Source organism: Microtus ochrogaster, chromosome 8 (assembly GCF_000317375.1).
Source record: "Microtus ochrogaster isolate Prairie Vole_2 chromosome 8, MicOch1.0, whole genome shotgun sequence".
NCBI lineage: Eukaryota > Metazoa > Chordata > Mammalia > Rodentia > Cricetidae > Microtus > Microtus ochrogaster.
In genome coordinates, this window is record NC_022015.1 from 19,228,666 (window position 1) to 19,245,419 (window position 16,754).

The 16,754-nt window shown below is 49.9% G+C and overlaps 1 protein-coding gene across 6 annotated transcripts; it reads right to left on the bottom strand.

Moving 5' to 3' along the window:
- Positions 1-970: 970 nt before the first annotated feature.
- Sh2b1 (SH2B adaptor protein 1) lies at positions 971-9,716 on the bottom strand. Of its 6 annotated transcripts, none has more exons than XM_005351208.2 (10): positions 8,687-8,790; positions 5,809-6,839; positions 5,456-5,557; positions 5,175-5,266; positions 4,890-5,065; positions 3,090-3,293; positions 2,710-2,921; positions 2,444-2,612; positions 1,924-2,023; positions 1,648-1,748 (listed from the first exon to the last, which is right to left on the bottom strand). In XM_005351208.2, exons 2-10 carry the CDS (start codon positions 6,748-6,750, stop codon positions 1,730-1,732), a joined length of 2,016 nt encoding a protein of 671 aa, XP_005351265.2. In that variant the 5' UTR covers positions 6,751-6,839; positions 8,687-8,790; the 3' UTR covers positions 1,648-1,729. The 6 variants fall into 6 exon arrangements, with proteins under 6 accessions (XP_013203391.1, XP_005351262.2, XP_005351266.1 ...); XM_005351206.2 differs by having other exon boundaries at positions 1,667-1,748; positions 2,391-2,612; positions 8,687-8,791; XM_013347937.2 differs by lacking the exons at positions 1,924-2,023; positions 8,687-8,790 and adding an exon at positions 8,892-9,716 and having other exon boundaries at positions 971-1,748.
- Between the last annotated feature and the right edge of the window lie 7,038 nt (positions 9,717-16,754).

Consider the following 16,754-nt stretch of genomic DNA (forward strand, 5'->3'; position numbering starts at 1 on the left):
ACAGAGATTCACCTGCCTCTGTCTCCCAAGTGCTAGGTTTAAAGGTGTGCACCACCATTGCCTGGCTTGGAACCTGTGACTTTCAAGGAATGCCTTGAGACGCGTATAAACTCAGAGACAAACATTTAGCCAAGTCATGTCAGCAGTACCAACTAAGATGAAATTTCACATCTCACAGAGGATGCCAAGGCCCAGAGTCACTTGCCTTGCCCCCAGGTCCATATAGCAAACAAGAGGCAGCACCAGGACCCAGAGCCAGGACTGTCATCCAGGCTCTAACAAAGGAGCCTCTGCAGTCAGCGGTGGGCTGCTACAGTAAGTTCATCCAGCTGTGTGACTCCAGCGCCTTCTACCTACTTTCTTCCTAGGATGGGAGCTTTCACTCAAAAACTTCAGCACAGCAACGGCCTTGGGTGAACAGAAATCCATCTTTCACTGTCTCACCCCATTAAAGAACAAGCCGGCAGGTGTGGCAGTGTGATCCATTCAGCTCCAGGTGGCTGAGGCGGGGGATCACAAGTTCTGGTTACATAAAGAGACACTGTCTTCAAAGAAACCTTCACCCCTAAAAGAAATCACGCTGGACCCCCCCCAAGAAGAACTGTTGAGCTCTGCAAACCAAGTGAACTACAGAGATGTGGTTCCAAAGGCCTTAGACTAGAGTGAAAAGGACTGGGCCCAGGCCAGATCTGTGAGCTCAGAAGACACCTTATCCACTTGACACAGATTTTGGGGTTTGGTTTTTTTTTTTGTTTTGTTTTGTTTTTCAAGATAGGGTTTCTCTGTAGCTTTGCAGCTTGTTCTGGAACTCATTCTGTAGACCGTTCTGTAGTTCTTGAACTCACAGAGATCCACCTGTCTCTGCTTCCCGAGTGCTGGGATTAAAGGCGTGCGCCACCACTGCCTGGCCACTGGAGACAATTTTATTAACCTGTCCCAGGTCCCACTCCAAACACTAGCCACAGCCATCATGATGGAACTAAGATAAACCCTTTATTTATTTATGCTTTTCCATTTTGTTTAAAACAACAACAACAACCTTAATATAACTGACAGCCCTTCCCCCTCACCCTTGCTTGGGTTGGGGGTTATTAGTGGGGAAATAGCCCCCAAGGATGGGGCTGACCATGAGAGCCCCTCAGGGAGGTAATGGAACCCAAGTCCTTGGCCTCGGGGCAAGGGCACCTGTAGTGTAATAACTGGGGACTTAACAGGGCTCTTGAACCTCTACTTGTACCAACATATATGCCCTTGGATGACAAGGGTCAGGAAGCATGTGGGGAGGGGACTCCCACTTTCCTCAGTGTCCCTACCCAGCCCAGTCTCACAACTTAAGGCTGGGAGCAGGAAAATGGAGGGTGGGCAGGTATCTCACACAAAGGAGTACTGATTATTAATGGCTCGGGGGTGGCCCCCTTCTTCTCCATTGCCCCCTAGTGGTAGCTGCTGGAGCTGCACCATTAGGGACACCCCCAAGTCTCCACCAGTGCCAGTGCCACCCTGAGCCTCAGTGCCAGGTGCTATGGCCTCTTCCAATTCAACCATGGGGACCAGCTCAGCCATGGGGACCAGCTCTTCCTGGACCCCTCCACTGCCCGCTTTCTCTTTCTCTTGCCTCTCTTTGGCTGCTGCGGCTGTGGTGGCCGCCACTTCTGGCGCCCCCGACGCCTCTTCTGCCCCAGGATGTGGGGGATCTGTCCATGGAGGGGGTTCAGGGGGCTGGGTTGGGTCACGGGAGGTGTTCCGTTCTGGATAGGAATGGTAAGAAGACACATTGATTGTGGAAGGAAGTGAGTCTTGTGGTGGCCTCCCCTTTGCTCGTCCTCCCCAAGGAGCCATGTGCTATCTCCCATATCCCATCTCCTGAGCAACCCCCCTCCATGGAAGATGAATCATGGGCGGCGGTGAGAGGACCACACTTACACACAGTCACTCGCTCCGAAGGGCAGGAGGGTGGAGGAGGCATCGGGGTAGCATCGGTCGCCCTCGCACACCCCTGCATGGCTCCCAGCCTGCTCCCGGCCTGGGGGGGGGGGCAACGTGGGGATAGATGGGATGGTGGGGTGGGGGAAAGTGAGAGATCAGACAGGGACATCAGACATCAAGGGAGGAAGGAGGGGGAACAGACCACGAATTCCCCAAAAGGTCAAAGACAAGGCCAAGGAGGATGGGTGGAGGAGACAGACAATGATGGAGCGGGAGGATCCGATGAAATGGGAATGCACCACCCGACTCTACCACCCGAGGCCCCATGAGGAGCCTCTGCCTGCCTGCATCCTGTCAGCCTTCCATAGTCCCTGCAGGCCCCTGCCCAGGTACCTCGACTGCCCTGTTCCCCACTACCAGAGCCTCTCCTCCAACCCCCCACCCCGTCTTCCTGGCACACACACCTCACTTCTTGGGTGCACGGGCACCTCCTCCCCTGCAGACCTGCTCTGCTCACCCTGCTGCCGCTGGGAGGGCACATAGCTGACAAGGACAACATCACTGGAGCCTCCAGACTCCAGAGGGATGGGATGCACCCGGAAGTGCTCAAGCATATCGAAAATGGACTGGAACCACAGATGTTGGACCCGGCACTGACCCTCCTCATTCAGTGACAAACGCAGGTGCTGAGGGCAGGAGGAGCAAGTAAGGTGGGAGCTGCCGGGACAAGGGCTCTTCCAGATCCACCCAGCACTGCCCGACAGAGTTCCCCAGACCACTCACCTTGGCCTTGCCCTGGAAGTTGAAAGTGAGGACATATTCACCACGTCTTGTCTCACTCTGACGTACCAGGAAGACACCATGGGAGCCAGTGCCTCCTTCCAGCACTAACTGGGCAGCCTTGAGTCGAGAAAGCATGCCATGAAACCAAGGATACCCTGAGAGGGGCTGATCCCCCTCAGCTCCCTCGGACTCTCCCTGGAACAGGAATGACCCTGCAGGAGGAGAGAGAGGGGAAACCAGCTGTCAGAAGTTTCTTCCTAACCTTGTTTTCCCCTTGAGACGCCTCCTTCCCAGATAGGTCACTAGTTGCTCCTGGGTTTGACCCCTCCAGTTCCAATTCAGGACCACAAACCAAAGATAGATACACATGCACCTAGTACCTGTGGCTGCTTCTGGAGTATCCAGGGGTGGGTAGGGGGTTGAGAGGGGATGAACTGTCCCTGCTGGGGGTCCCTCCTCAATGGGAATGCGAGGGGGCAATTCTGGAGGAAGCAGTTCCATTGAGTCAAAGTGGGAGGCAGCAATGGAGGCAGAGCTAGGGGAGAAGGACGCTGATGGCCGGTCAGAAAGGCCCCCATAAGCCCCTGAAAGAAAATGGAAGAGGTCGAACTTGAGAACGCCACAGGTTCCTCTCCTAGATGCCTGGGCTCCTACCATCTCCCAGTTGGCTGTCCACTTGTGTGCCCAGCCCCCGCACACCTCTAGAGGACTGACCCTGATGGATTTTTTACGATGGTTCTGACTTACACTGCTTGCACTGCTGAGAGACCATGGTTATTTCGAGGAGGTCCTAGAATCCAAATGTCCCTATGTCTTTTCTGAATCAACAGCTGAAAGATTATTGCAATGGTTGGTGGGGTGAGGGATAGAAGCCCTGAAAAATGTCCATGTTAGAAAGGAGCCCTCTCAGACTAGGAAAGAAAACTACCTACTTGAAGCACATTAAAAACTCTTGTCATGAGGTACACTCCTGTACCAAGCTCTCAGAAGGCTGAGCTTGAGGCTTGCAGGTCAGCCTAAAGCACACATAAGAGTTGGGAACACACTTCCGTGACAGAGTGCTTGCCTACCAAGACCAAAGTCCTGGTTCAGTCATCACTGACAAAAGGGGAAAAATCCTCTTTCCCATTAACCCTAGGCTGAATCAACTCGGTTTTTACTTTTACTCCTCGTGAGTTTTTTCCTTTAGTCACGTTAGCCTATGTACTTTTCATGGATCTGGTGCTCCACTCTCTTCCCTCACCTCTGTGTAGCATCCTGTCTATCCTATTTCCTTGTTCTCTTCCTCCTGACTTCCCAAGATGCTCCTGGCACGGGCTGCTCAGAGGACACTAAGCAGAGTCCCCATTTTGGAGACCTGCTTTTTATTGGAAATAAGGTCTTACCAATTCAGCTACAAAGAACCCAAGGAGACCAAAGACCCCTTTGAAATATCTGAGTTCTCCATCCACTCCAAAGCCTAGCATGCAGCCAGTGGGCCTAACTGAACATCTGCCAAACCTCAGGCCTAAGCCAGCAGACTTATCACCATATTGCTTAGAAAACAGGCATGTCAGGAACTAGGTTAGCATAGCCCATCTTTGTCAGAAACCTCAGGAAATCCATTTCCGCCCTGTGGTCTTAGCTACTTGCAATCTGATGTAAGGGCTACGCTAGTTCTAGCAATCCCTATCTATGAGAGCTCTTTTGCTGACTGAATGCAGCTTGAGTACCAGGCACTGTGAAGCTGAAACTCAAAACCAAGGGTCAGGAGAAAAGGGTAAAGTGGAAGCAGAGCCTAGAAGGTGAGTTAGGCCAGACAGATATATATCTTTCTGAATACATGAGTGTTACGTCAGACTAAAAGAAAAAGTGCAAAGGCCACTGACATGCTGAGATGCACGACCAGACTCAAACAGGTGTCCACAAGGAACTCTGGAAGCCCACAGAAGAGAGCCACTACTTCCAGACATGCGGCAGCCTGCAGGCTTGCGGAAAAGTCAAAGGGCTGAGTGAAAGAGGTTGGAGAGGGGTTTGGTGGAGCCCATGCACAGCGGTGATAGTAATGGGGCTAAATGGCCAGCAATGACGTAATAGCACATGGCATGCCCAGAGACAAGATACAAGCAGTCAGTAGGCTGTTGGTAGAGCAGCAAGGAAGTAAGAGCTTGGCCCAGTGGCTCTCGAAGGCTCTACCTTACCCTGCGACAGGCGGTCGTTACTCTCGCTGGCTCCCAGCAGCAGATCCTGGCTGGGCAGACTCTCTGAATGATTCAGGCAGGGCAACTCCAGGCTGTCTGTATTATCCTTTGTGAGGAAGGAGGTCCCGGGGGCCAGGGGAAGGGTCATGGGACGGGGGCTGATAGCAGGGCAGGGTCTACAAAGACAGGGAAAGTGGTGCTGGGGAGAAAATCACCAGGAGAAAGACACAGGCTGCTCCCCTCCCCATCTCCAGATCCCCTCCAGCACAGAAGCAAGCTTCTTACCCAGGGCTTAGGCACTCCTGGATGTCAGACACCCAGGCCTTCACATGAAGTGCATCAGTCGTCTCCAAAATGTACTCTGAAGGGCCTTCTACCTACAGGGCCAAGAGGTGGGCTTCAGCCAGAGCAGGGGTAGGAGGCCTACAGGTCATATCCCACAGCCACAGGCACAGACTCAAAGCCTGTCCTGACATATATTCATCCTGCTGCCAAAGACACGTGCCTAAATCTATCAAGATCATTCTCAAGCACAAACACTCTCTGGGGGCAGAGCTTAGACCTACCTTAACCACAAACGTGTTCTCCCTGTCTGGCATCTCTAGGGCTGTGGCTGTGCGGACATCAGTGATAGTAGAGCAGGGAATGCTGAGTCGGGGCCGGGAAGCCTAGGTGAGAAAGGGAATAAGAATCAGTCTTTTAGTGTGGCCAAGGCCAGCTGCTCCCCGCTCTGTGCATCCACCTTTCCTGCCTAGGAGAGGTGAAATAGTTAATAGCTGTTTGTGAGAGCCCACAGTTAGCACTAAATCCCGGGCGGCAACATTGAGTACATGGGCTTCCAACACCACTGCTATCTACAGAGCCGCACGACCTCTTCAGCCATTGTCACTTCCGGCCACCCACTCTCCTGTGGGCTCACCTTGGGTGGTACGAAGAACTCCAAGCGACTTCCTCCTCCTCCTTCTCCTTCACTTCGGAGCAGTAGGCGACACTTCTGCCACTGAGGCTGCCCTCCTCCCCCTGAGGTCAGCCCAGCCGCCCCTCCTCCACGACCCACTCCTGCTGGGTCAGGGGCAGCTTCTTCAGCCCCCATGAAACTGAGCAGCTCTTCTCTCTGTACCATTCCTGCTCCGTCTTTCAAGGCTCCCCCTCCACGGCTCAGTCTCAGCCTCTCAAAGCGGTGAGTCCATCTCTCCCCAGGGGACGTGCCATCACTAGCCAGTCCCCTACCAACTGTCCCAGCACCACCAGAGGAGTTGGAGTTGCTGTTTCCACCTAGGACTGGAGGGCCTGCTGTGGTCTCCAGAGGCCCAGTTGGGGAGGAAGAGTCAACAGCCCCCCGCCACTGCAGGATGCCTCGTACAGAGCCTCTGACCGAGCGACCCACTGAACGTAGGGAAAAGCGTTTCTTGAGTTTCGGCTTTGAGGACGTTGTAGAGGAGGAAGAGACTGAGGAAGGAAGGGGGCCAGCTAGGTCCTCCGAAGATCGAGATGGGCCCAACACAGCCAAGGGCCCACCCACCCTGCAGCTTTCAATGGACAAGTCATGCAGTGGTGCAGTCTCCACACCAGGGCTCAGTGGGGCCAAGACAGGTGGAGAGAGTGAGCCCGAGGCCCGGGCCACCTCAGCTTCGAAGTGCTGCAGGAATAACTCAGCGAAACGGCCAGAAAAGGCAGCTTCTGCTCCAGGCTCTGCATACTGTGGGTGGGAGGCCAGGTAGAGGCGAAAACGGCGGGCGAGATCCAGGGCAGCGGCCCTCGCATGGGACTCACAGAACTCTTGCCAACTTGGGGGAGGGGGTGGTGGCAGCGCTGGCGGAGAAGGGAAGGCCCCATCCTCCGGGGAAGGGGCACCATTCATGATGGGCCCCAGGAGGAGGACAACGGCAGCCTGTGAGGAGGGGCAGCAAAGGAGAAAGTGGCCAGAAGACACGGGGTGAACAGCAACAGCTGCAGAAGGAAGAAAAAAGCATATATATTGAGTCACTGCACAGGTGAGATTGGGGTGTGTCCCGGTCCAAGCCAGGAACTCCCACCCAGATTCCTCAGGGGCAACAGAAGAAGAGAACTAAACTGCTTGGCCCTCGTCAAGATCCACACCCCACATATACTCCAGGGATAAGGGATGCCCAGCCCAATGTCCACCCTGCATCTTTCCTGCTGCCTTTGCTACTACTCTACTGTGGAATCCAGGAAAGAGAGGACCTTACAGATCACCACTGTCCCTTCTCAAGCAAAGCCTTCCCTAACTACCACACACTTTCCACAAGGTCATTTTACCATTCCCTGGAAAACTCAATAACCTCTTCGGATGAGGAAACAGAGACGTCAAACAAATTCCAGAATTCAGAGTCAACTGTGTTTTCCACTGCATAGGTCTAGTCTCCAGGAGCTGGCTGGACCAGCCTCAACCACAGCTCCTAGTGCTCTGTTCTCAGGGGGCCAACGGGATGCAGAGATTACAGAGCTTGGAGACCTTGCTTCCTAGGCCCAATGACTGTCTTCAAAGCGGATCCTACAACCCAGCATTTAAGCCCTATATGGAGCTTCAGAGTGTCTAAAGACCAACCTCTGGGTTGCCCCCTTTAGTCTAGGGCTGTCTGGCAGGAGCACTAGAGAAAAAGAGATGGTGTGTTGGTTGAGGGCAAGTCTTTACTGGCCACATAAGTAAAGCATCACAAGAAGCTGGGGCTCAAGACTTTCTCTCTCTGGGGAATATGCCCTAAAGCCTGTGAGACTTGGTGAAGCCCAGCTCAGCCCACCTGTTAGCTGTGTGCACCCAGCTTCTGCATGTGTGAAACACAGCTAGTAATCTCTACCTGCTACAGCTGTCAGGAGACATGAAATGACAGGGTACATGTCTGTGCTCGACACAAAGTAAGCACACAAGACACAATTGTCCTCTTCACGATGTCTTTGGGGGAGAACAGTATTATATGGGTCCTGCTGGCTCTAAGAGAAACTAAAGGGGACAGCTTCTGATGGTGTCACAACTCAGTCACCACGAGAAAGTGGCAGAAATAGGCATGAAATTTACAACCAATAGCTCTTTGGTGAATGGTCCTGCCCTATGAGAGAAGACAAGATGACTGCCCAGGGCAGCTCAGGAGAGTCTCCCCAAACTACCAGTGATGTCCATCTCCTCATCAAACCCACAACCAAGGCTGTAAGTCAGAGACCCTCCTCCCCATCCTCCTTGGCCTAAGCCCTACACACTCCGATGGCCCCAACCACAGGGACAACTCCAAACCAGGGAGTAGCTGCCAGGAGATGCGGGAGTCACAGAGCACAGGGGAACCGGGCCAAGAGGTGCAGGCACAGCAGAGACAGTCCCCAGCCAGAGACTACCTCGGCTCACACAGGCCCACCCAGCCCTCGGCACCACTGGCCGACCCAGCCCCCTTCAGGCCCGCTGACCCTGCGGTTCCTGGACTGGTGACTCAGTTTCTCTTCTGCCAAGAAGGCTCAGTCACAATTTCCCGGTGCACCTGCCTCTTGGCTTAGTTCTGACATTCCAGAAGGGCGGGTGGCGGAGGGTGCAGGCTGCGCTCCACGTTTGGACCCTTCAGGCCCAGTGGTCAATCACTCAGACCCGATCCTAATCGCTGGACACCCTCCACATAGCCCGAGGCCGGAGACTCCGGGGGACGAGCCCTATCTGCTGCCCTCTCCGGAGCCAAGCACCCCTCCAGCTCCGAACCCCCACGCCCACCCCCGCCCAGGTTCCTCAGGCACCAGGGTCGAGTCCCGGAGAGAATAGAGACACTTGAACAGGGGGGTTCCGGTTCCGGTCCCACCTGCATCTCGGTCCCCGCGCTCAGCTCCGGCGGTGGCGGCGGCGGCGGCGGCGGCGGCGGCCGCAGCTCCCGCTCCCTGTGCCCCCCGCCTCCGCGACGAGCTCTCAGCACGCGCTTCTGCGCAGGCGCCGGGACGGGTTTTCCCGACGCGGAAGGAAGCGACCATAGAGAAGAGCAGAGAGAGGGAGGGCACCTACGTACTCACTTCCGCCATCGTTCTCGGCGCAGAACTTTGAGGCGCTAGCCTGACGCGGGTCTCACCGAACTCCGTGGCCTCTGCAGTTGTAACTAAAAGAGATCACTGAGACAACTGTGGGAAGGAGTTGGGTCCCGGCCGGATTATCCTCTGAAGCGAATTCGAGGCAAAAGTGAGAAGGTAACCATAGAGAAGGCACCTGAGCGGAGAGAGTAGCCGCCCAGTACGGGGAATCAGCGAGATGATAAAGCTCTTTGAAGAGCTGGCTGCAGCCTAGAGCGCCTGGCCCTGCACTGAGGGGGACACGGACACCGCCCCCAGGGAGTTGGGCGACCGAAGAACCGGTGACCTTGGGAAGCCGAAAGAGCGGGTGAAACCTGAACTTACAACCTTGGCTTTTCAGAGGAGAGGGACGAGGTGGTCCAGAAGGGCTCCACCTTAGGTAGGACCTAAAGATGGGGCGGCAATAGCGAGGTCAGGTTCAGACATGCTTGGGGGACATCAGGAGGTACGTGAACATAGAACTTGAAGATCAGGCGACTCTTCACGTTACAGGGATGAAGACCAGACGGTACAAAACGCTGTTGAAACCTTGCGCACAAATACTCTCTAGCAATCCAGGCTCGCGCTGATCCAGCTTCACTACGGTTTAAGCAATTGAAAAAGCCAGAGTAAATTGCGATCGTTGACCGGGGCCAAAAGTTACCGCTCATTTGTAACTCACCGTCTGTGATTGTACTTTTCTCATGCAGTTGTCTTTACCCACAGACCGGCTCTTGTCTCTTGGTGGCAAGATAGCTTTTTGTCCGTATTCAAATAAGTCCTGATAGCTTAGTAACTTAGTTTAAGAAGCATCCCTCATTTCTGAGATCTCCGATAAAATTTCCAGGCTAGTGAGATGACTCGGTGGATAAAAGTGCTTGTGTTTGCTCTGCAAGCCTGATGACCAGAGTTCTATCCCCAGAACACACTGTAGAAAGAGAAAGGACACTAAAAAGGTGTCTTCTGATCTCCAACATGCCTTACATGCTGTGTGTCGTAGTCTGCCCCCGCCTCCCCCATATACACATACACACAATAGTAATGATAAAAATTTAAATAAATTAAGGGGCTGGGAAGAGAGCTAAATGATTAAGAGCACTAGCTGCTCTTGTAGAGGACCCAGGTTCAATCTCCAACACCCACATGGTGGTTCAGAACTGTAACTCCAGTTCCAGGGAATTGATGCCCTCTTCTGACCTCCACAGGGATACACAGGCAGGTAAAACACAACTAAAATAAATACATAATATTAATTTAAAAAAAACTTAAGCTGGGAAGTGGTGGTTCATGCCTTTAATCCCAGCACTTGGGAGGCAGTTGGATCACTGAGTTCGAGGCCAGCCTGATCTATATAGATCGAGTTTCAGGACAGTCAGGGCTACACAGAGAAACCCTGTCTTGAAAAAAATAATTAAAAACTTCCAGAGCCAACTAGCTGACTGGATCAAGTGCCATCTTGGAACCCAGAGGCGAATGACCCAGAATATGGAGATGGATAAGTGGCCTGTCTCACTCACATAAAGAATGTTGATGGCTCGGTGGTTAAGAGCACTGACTGCTCTTCCAGATTCAATTCCCAACACCCACATGGCAGCTCACAGCTGTCTGTAACTCCAATTCTAGGGGATCCAGCACTCCCAGACAAACATACACTGCAGGCAAAACAATGCACTAAAAATAAATGTTTGTCTAAGGGTGCCACCCCACCCCCATGGAGTTAGAAAATCTTAGAAAGAAAAAACAAGTTCTGGCTCTTTTTTTCCTTTTCTTTTTTTGATTTTGTTTTGTTTTGAGACTACACTCTGTGTAGTCCTGGCTGTGCTGGATGAGAACTCGCTCTGTAGACCACACTGGCCTTGAACTCACAGAGATCCACCTGCCTCTGCCTTCCCCTTCCTGAATGGCTTTTGTTTTGTTTTTTAAATATTTGTTTATTTATTATGTATACAATCTTCTGTCTGTGTGTATGCCTGAAGGTCAGAAGAGGGCACCAGCCCTCTTTACAGATGGTTGTGAGCTACCATGTGGTTGCTGGGAACTGAACTCAGGACCTTTGAAAGAGCAGGCAATGCTCTTAACCACTGAGCCATCTCTCCAGCCCGGCTTTTGTTTTTTTAAAGATTTAAAAAAAATTTGTTATGTATATGTGTGATTTGCATGCATGTACAATGCCCTCAGAGACCAGAAAAGGACATCAGATGCCCAGGAACTGGAGTTACTCTTGGATTTGAACCACCATGTGGGTTCCAGGAATCAAACCCGGGTCTTCTGCAAGAGCAGTAAGTACTCTTAACTACTGGGCTTTCTCTCCAGCCCCATAGCTTAGCCAGTCTTAAATCACCCAGGCTGTAACCCAGACCATCAACTCACAGACACCTTTGTTGGGATCTTCGTTACCAGGATTATCCAACTCTTACCACTTCAAAGGGAGAGCCAATGAAGGGGTTCCCTTTCCTGTGGTCCGCAGACCATACCCTCCCTTTCCCTGTAGTTTACCTGTCCATCATCAACAACAGACGTGGTTCCAGAATACAGAAGAGGAAAGGACTGTTGATAAGTTAGGATGTGTTTGGATATGTTGTGTCTAAATTGTCCCAGCTTTGGGGGGAGGGGCTGCGGGGGGAGTCAAACCCAGGGCCTGGAACATACTAGATATTTTAAGTTACTTCCAGCACCCAATCAAATGTCCAAAATGATTGAAATATTCTGATATTGTAGTCACTTGATCAAAGATTTGGTTTGGTGTGATCAACAAACTGGTTATTTTGTTTTGCTTTGTTTTATTTTCAAATGATTTATTTTTCTTATTTTATGTGCATTTATGTCTTGTCTGCATGTATGTCAGTATGAGGGTGTTGAATCTCCTGGAGTTGGAGTTACAGACAGTCGTAATCTGCCATATGCGTGCTGAGAATTGAACCTTGGTCCTTTGGAAGAGCAGCCAGTGCTCTTAACCTCTGGGCCATCTCTCCAACCCCTGAACTGAAGTTTTTTGTTTGTTTGTTTTTGTTTTGATTTGATTTTCCAGATAGGGTTTCTCTGTGTAACAGTCCTAGCTGTCTGGCAGGCCGTTCTTTGTGGGTTTGAGGCTAACCTGGTCTATGTAGTTTCAGGACAGCCAGATCTACATTGGTGAGACCCTGCCTCTGAAGAACAAAAGCAAACAAAAAACAGAAATGAAAGAAAATATAGTTACTTATAGTTAGTGGCTACTCGATAAACAGGGGAAGAGTCCTATGCAAGCAGGTGGAGCTATCTAGTGGAGCTGGAGTCACAGTCAGAGTTGTGCAAAGCAGCTTGCTGATCAGACATTGGACATGGAAGAGACTGGGCCCAGGGCCTCTGTAGAACAGTAAACATTTAACAGGAAGCCACAGAAGAAAAAAGCTGGGTCCTGTTTCCCAGGAACATAAGAAATGAGATCTGTGTGATTTGTTCAAAGAGGAAGAGGGGCAAAGGAGCACCCTGCCCCAAAAGTGGCTAAAAGAAACCAGGGAGCCTGGTAAGCATGTGGTGCCAGTGAGCGAACAGTTGATTTGCATCCCATAAGAAAATACAGGATATAAATTATTCCTCAGGTTTGTGCAGCCATAGGAGAGCTAGGCCTTTTGCAAATCAACCTCCCTGAGCCACTGGTCCAAGGCTGCCCTGGAAGGTGTCAATTCCCAGGCCCTTGTGCTAAAGCAGAGGCTCCAGTAGCTGAGTGTGTCCCTCAAAATATATGAATAATATAAATTGAGCCAGGCAACATGGCTCATGCCTGTTATCCAGGCGCTAGGGGAGGCTGATGGAGAAAGAATGAGATGAGTTTGAGACCAGCGTGGACTTCTGTTTTCAAGAAGTGAAGCCAGGCATAGCGGCACACAGCTTTAATCGCAGCATTCTGGAGGCAGAAGAGTCAGGGCTCTATGAGTTGGAGGCCACCCTGGTCTACATAGAAATTTCTGGGTCAACAGGAGATGCATAATAAGACTGTCTCGGCCGGGCAGTGGTGGCGCACGCCTTTAATCCCAGCACTCGGGAGGCAGAGGCAGGTGGATCTCTGTGAGTTCGAGGCCAGCCTGGTCTACGAGAGCTAGTGCCAGGACAGGTTCCAAAGCTACAGAGAAACCCTGTCTCGGAAAAAACTAAAAAAAAAAAAAAAAAAAAATGACTGTCTCAAAACTAACTAAATTGGGAGGCTAAAAAGATGGCTCAGCAGTTAAGAGCACTGGCTGTTCTCCCAGAGCCTCCGGGTTAATTCCCCAGCACCAGTATGGTAGCTCACAACGATCTGTAACCCCAGTTCCAGGAGATCTCACACCTTCACACAGATGTGCATGTAAAACACCAATGCACATAAAATAAAAATAAATTAATCTTTACAAAAAACCTAACTAAATTAGCTGGTTTGGCGGTTCATACCTTTAATCCCAGCAACCAGGAAGCAGAGGCAGATGGATTTCTGTGAGTTTGAGGCCAACCTGATCTATAGAGAGAGTTCTGGACAGTCAGAGCAACACAAAGAAACCCTGTCTTAACAAAACCAAACCAACCAAACAAAAAAACTAAATAAGACTAGAAAGATGATTTTAAAAAAATGAGAGTAGTTGCTTTTCTTGAGGACCTGGGTTCAATTCCTGGCACCCACAAGGTGGCTCACAACCAACCATCTGTAATTCCATATATACATACACACAGGCAAAAATACATACACATAAAATAAATACTGAAAAAAAAAATCCAGGTGTGATGGTACACATCTTTAATCCCAGCAGAGGTAGGGGCAGGCAGATGGCTGTGAGTCTTTTTTGTTTGTTTTTGTTTTAGATTTATCATGTATATGTTAGAAATAATCTTTTTTGTTCTTTTTTTTTTAAATATTTATTTATTTAATATGTATACAATATTCTGCCGCAGGCCAGAAGAGGGCACCATACCCCATTATGGATGGTTATGAGCCACCATGTGGTTGCTGGGAATTGAACTCAGGACCTTTGAAAGAGCAGGCAATGCTCTTAACCTCTGAGCCATCTCTCCAGCCCCCAGGAATAATCTTAAAATAATCCTCTCCGCCAACACAAATAATTCCAATCAGACCAGATTAGATGAAATCAATGCCCATGTTCAGTGCAGCACTCCGGGGTGGCTGGAGAACATGGTGGGGGGAGAGAGAGAAACGGAGAGGGGGCACGCAAAACCCGAAAACCATCTGTTCTTTTTCTCGGTGGCAGCCTAAATAGCCTGTGGGAGTGGTCCTGACTCTCCCTGGGGAGGGGTCAGCGCTTGGGCCGGCTTTTCTGGAGATGGAGTCTAGACCAAGGCAACTCCCAGGGGAGGGGGCTTGAGATGGAGCTTTCTGCTCCATTGGTGCCCCAAGGATGAATGCCAGGGACTGGGGTGACGCTTTCAACCAATCTTCCCAGACTCTTTGGATATAGGGGTGTTAGAGAGCTGGGGTCTCACTTTTAATCAAACATCCCAGAGTCCTTGGATATGGGGGTGTAGATTCAAGTCTGGCTACTTTCTGCGGGCATGGAGCAACGTGGAAGAAGGTAGAGCTGGAAGGTGGGCTCACACTTGGCGAGAAGAGTGGCTGGGATGGCACCTGGTTTACTGTCATCCTGGAGTCCTCAGGCAGCTGCTTTTTGAGGGAGATGAGAAGGCAGGTGACTAGGAGAAAAAAAATATTGTTATTATTGGCCTATGAATGGGCTAGTCATGGAAGCTATTAACTGCCAGAAAGAATGGAATAGGAAAGTGCCCTGGTTGTACAGGTGAGGCTCGGGTGTATAATTGGGACACAATAGCAGATAAAACCAGATTTTAGTTGGCAGGTGTCCTTGATCCAGGAGAGTTGGTACTGATGGTGAAGTCCTAGGAACTGGTGCGGGTGTTTGCATTGTCTGGAGAGCACTTTGTCTTGGCCCAGGTAGCAGGAGTGACCTGTAAAATATGCTTGAAACTGGGTGGGGTTAAAATAGGCTTTGACAAAAATAAATAAATAAATAAACAAATAAATAAATAAATAAAAAATAAAATAGGCTTTGACTTGGTGGTTCCCTTTTGGACCACATGGCCAGTAGGGTAGGGGACCCATTCACTTTTGGTCTTTCCATTGATCAACTTGAGCTGTACAGTGAGACTCTCTTCAAAATAAATAAAATGAGGACTGGAAAGATTATCAGTCAGTGATTAAGAGTACTTGCTGCTCTCCCAGAAGAACTGGGTTCAATTCCCAGTACCCATATGGATGCTCAAAACTGTAAATCCATTTCCAAGGGATCTAAACATCCTCTTCTGGCCTCTTTGAGCATGAAGCACATGCATAGTACAAACAGACATTCAGGCAAAACCTACACACATAAAAATAAATAAGTCAGACAGACATGATGCAATACAGCTTTAATCCTAGCACTTGGAAGGCAGGTGAATCTCTATAGGTTTGAGGCTAGCCTGGTCCATATAGAAATTTCATCCTGGACTAACATAGACCTTGTTGTACCAACATTTTTCTTTTGAGCTATCAACCAGCTCCCAAATCATGACACACAGGTTTTTCTTTTCTTTTCTTTCTTTCTTTTGGTTTTTTGAGGCAGGGTTTCTCTGTGTAACAGGTTGGCTGTCAGTTGTCTGGCTTCTGGCCCCGGACATTTCCCATATTCTCTCTTCTCTTCTCTTTCTCTCACTCTCCTTCTCTTCCTTTTTCCGACCTAGATTTCTCCTCTTATGTATTCTCTCTTTTTGCCAGCTCTGCCTATCCTTTCTCTGCCTAGCTAGTGGCCATTCAGCTTTTTATTAGATCAAGCAAAGTGAAATAAATACAACATATCTTTACATAAGTAAAGAATTGCAACATAAACAAAAGTAACATACCTTTACACAGTTAAAGTAATAGTTCACAACATAAACAAATGTAACACATCTTTGCCTAGTTAAAGTAGTAGTCTGCTGGAAAAAAATCATAACAAAATAATTTTATTTAAAAATGTGTAAATGATGAGGGCTGGTGAGATGGCTCAGCAGTTAAAAACATGGACTGCTCTTCCAGAGGACCTGGGTTTCATTCTGAGCACTCACAGCAGCCTATGAATCCAGTTCCAGGAGACTGGATACCCTCTTCTGGCCCCTGTGAGCACTGGATATTTTTAGCTCTAAAGAACAAAGTTATGGGGCTGGTGAGATGGCTCAGTCGTTGGAAGCACTGACTGCTCCCCCAGGGGACCCGGGTTCAATTCCCAGCACCCACATGGCAGCTCGCAGCTGTCTGTGGCTCCAGTTCCAGAGAATCTGACATCATTACACCAATGTGCATGAAATAAAGTTGTTGGTTTAAAAAAGAAAAAGAACAAAGTTATGGGGAGCTGGAGAGATCTCTTCCAGAGGTCATGAGTTCAATCCCCAGCAACCACATGATGGCTCACAACCATCTGTAATGAGATCTGGCGCCCTCTTCTGGCATGTGGGCATACATGGAGGCAGAATGATGTATACACAATAAATAAATAAATAAATCTTTTTTAAAAATAACAAAGTTATGTTGTTTTCAGGAAAATGCTTATAGCTGGAGAGAACCACATTAAATGATTTAAGTTCATCTCAGAAGGACAAATAGGCGATGTTTTCTCTCTGAGGTCTTATACATAGATACAGTGTTGATGGCATGAAAGTAAAAGCGGAAACCAAGGTGCCTGGAAGGGCTGGGAAGGGAAATGTGCTCAAAGCACTCTATTGGCTCACAGGAAATGTCTTCGTGAGCTGAGACAGAGGTAGGCAGATCTCTGTGAATTCAAGGCCAACCAGGGTTTTGTTTTGTTTTATTTTTTCGAGACAAGGTTTCTCTGTAGATTT

What these genes read in the sequence shown, in the direction of transcription:
- Sh2b1 (XM_013347937.2), bottom strand. Translation starts at nt 6,750, where the DNA reads ATGAATGGTGCCCCTTCCCCGGAGGATGGGGCCTTCCCTTCTCCGCCA. An exon ending in AGTTCTTCGTACCACCCAAG is followed by an intron (nt 5,558 to 5,808) that starts GTGAGCCCACAG and finishes TTTCTCACCTAG; the next exon opens with GCTTCCCGGCCCCGACTCAG. An exon ending in TAACGACCGCCTGTCGCAGG is followed by an intron (nt 3,294 to 4,889) that starts GTAAGGTAGAGC and finishes ATTTTCTTTCAG; the next exon opens with GGGCTTATGGGGGCCTTTCT.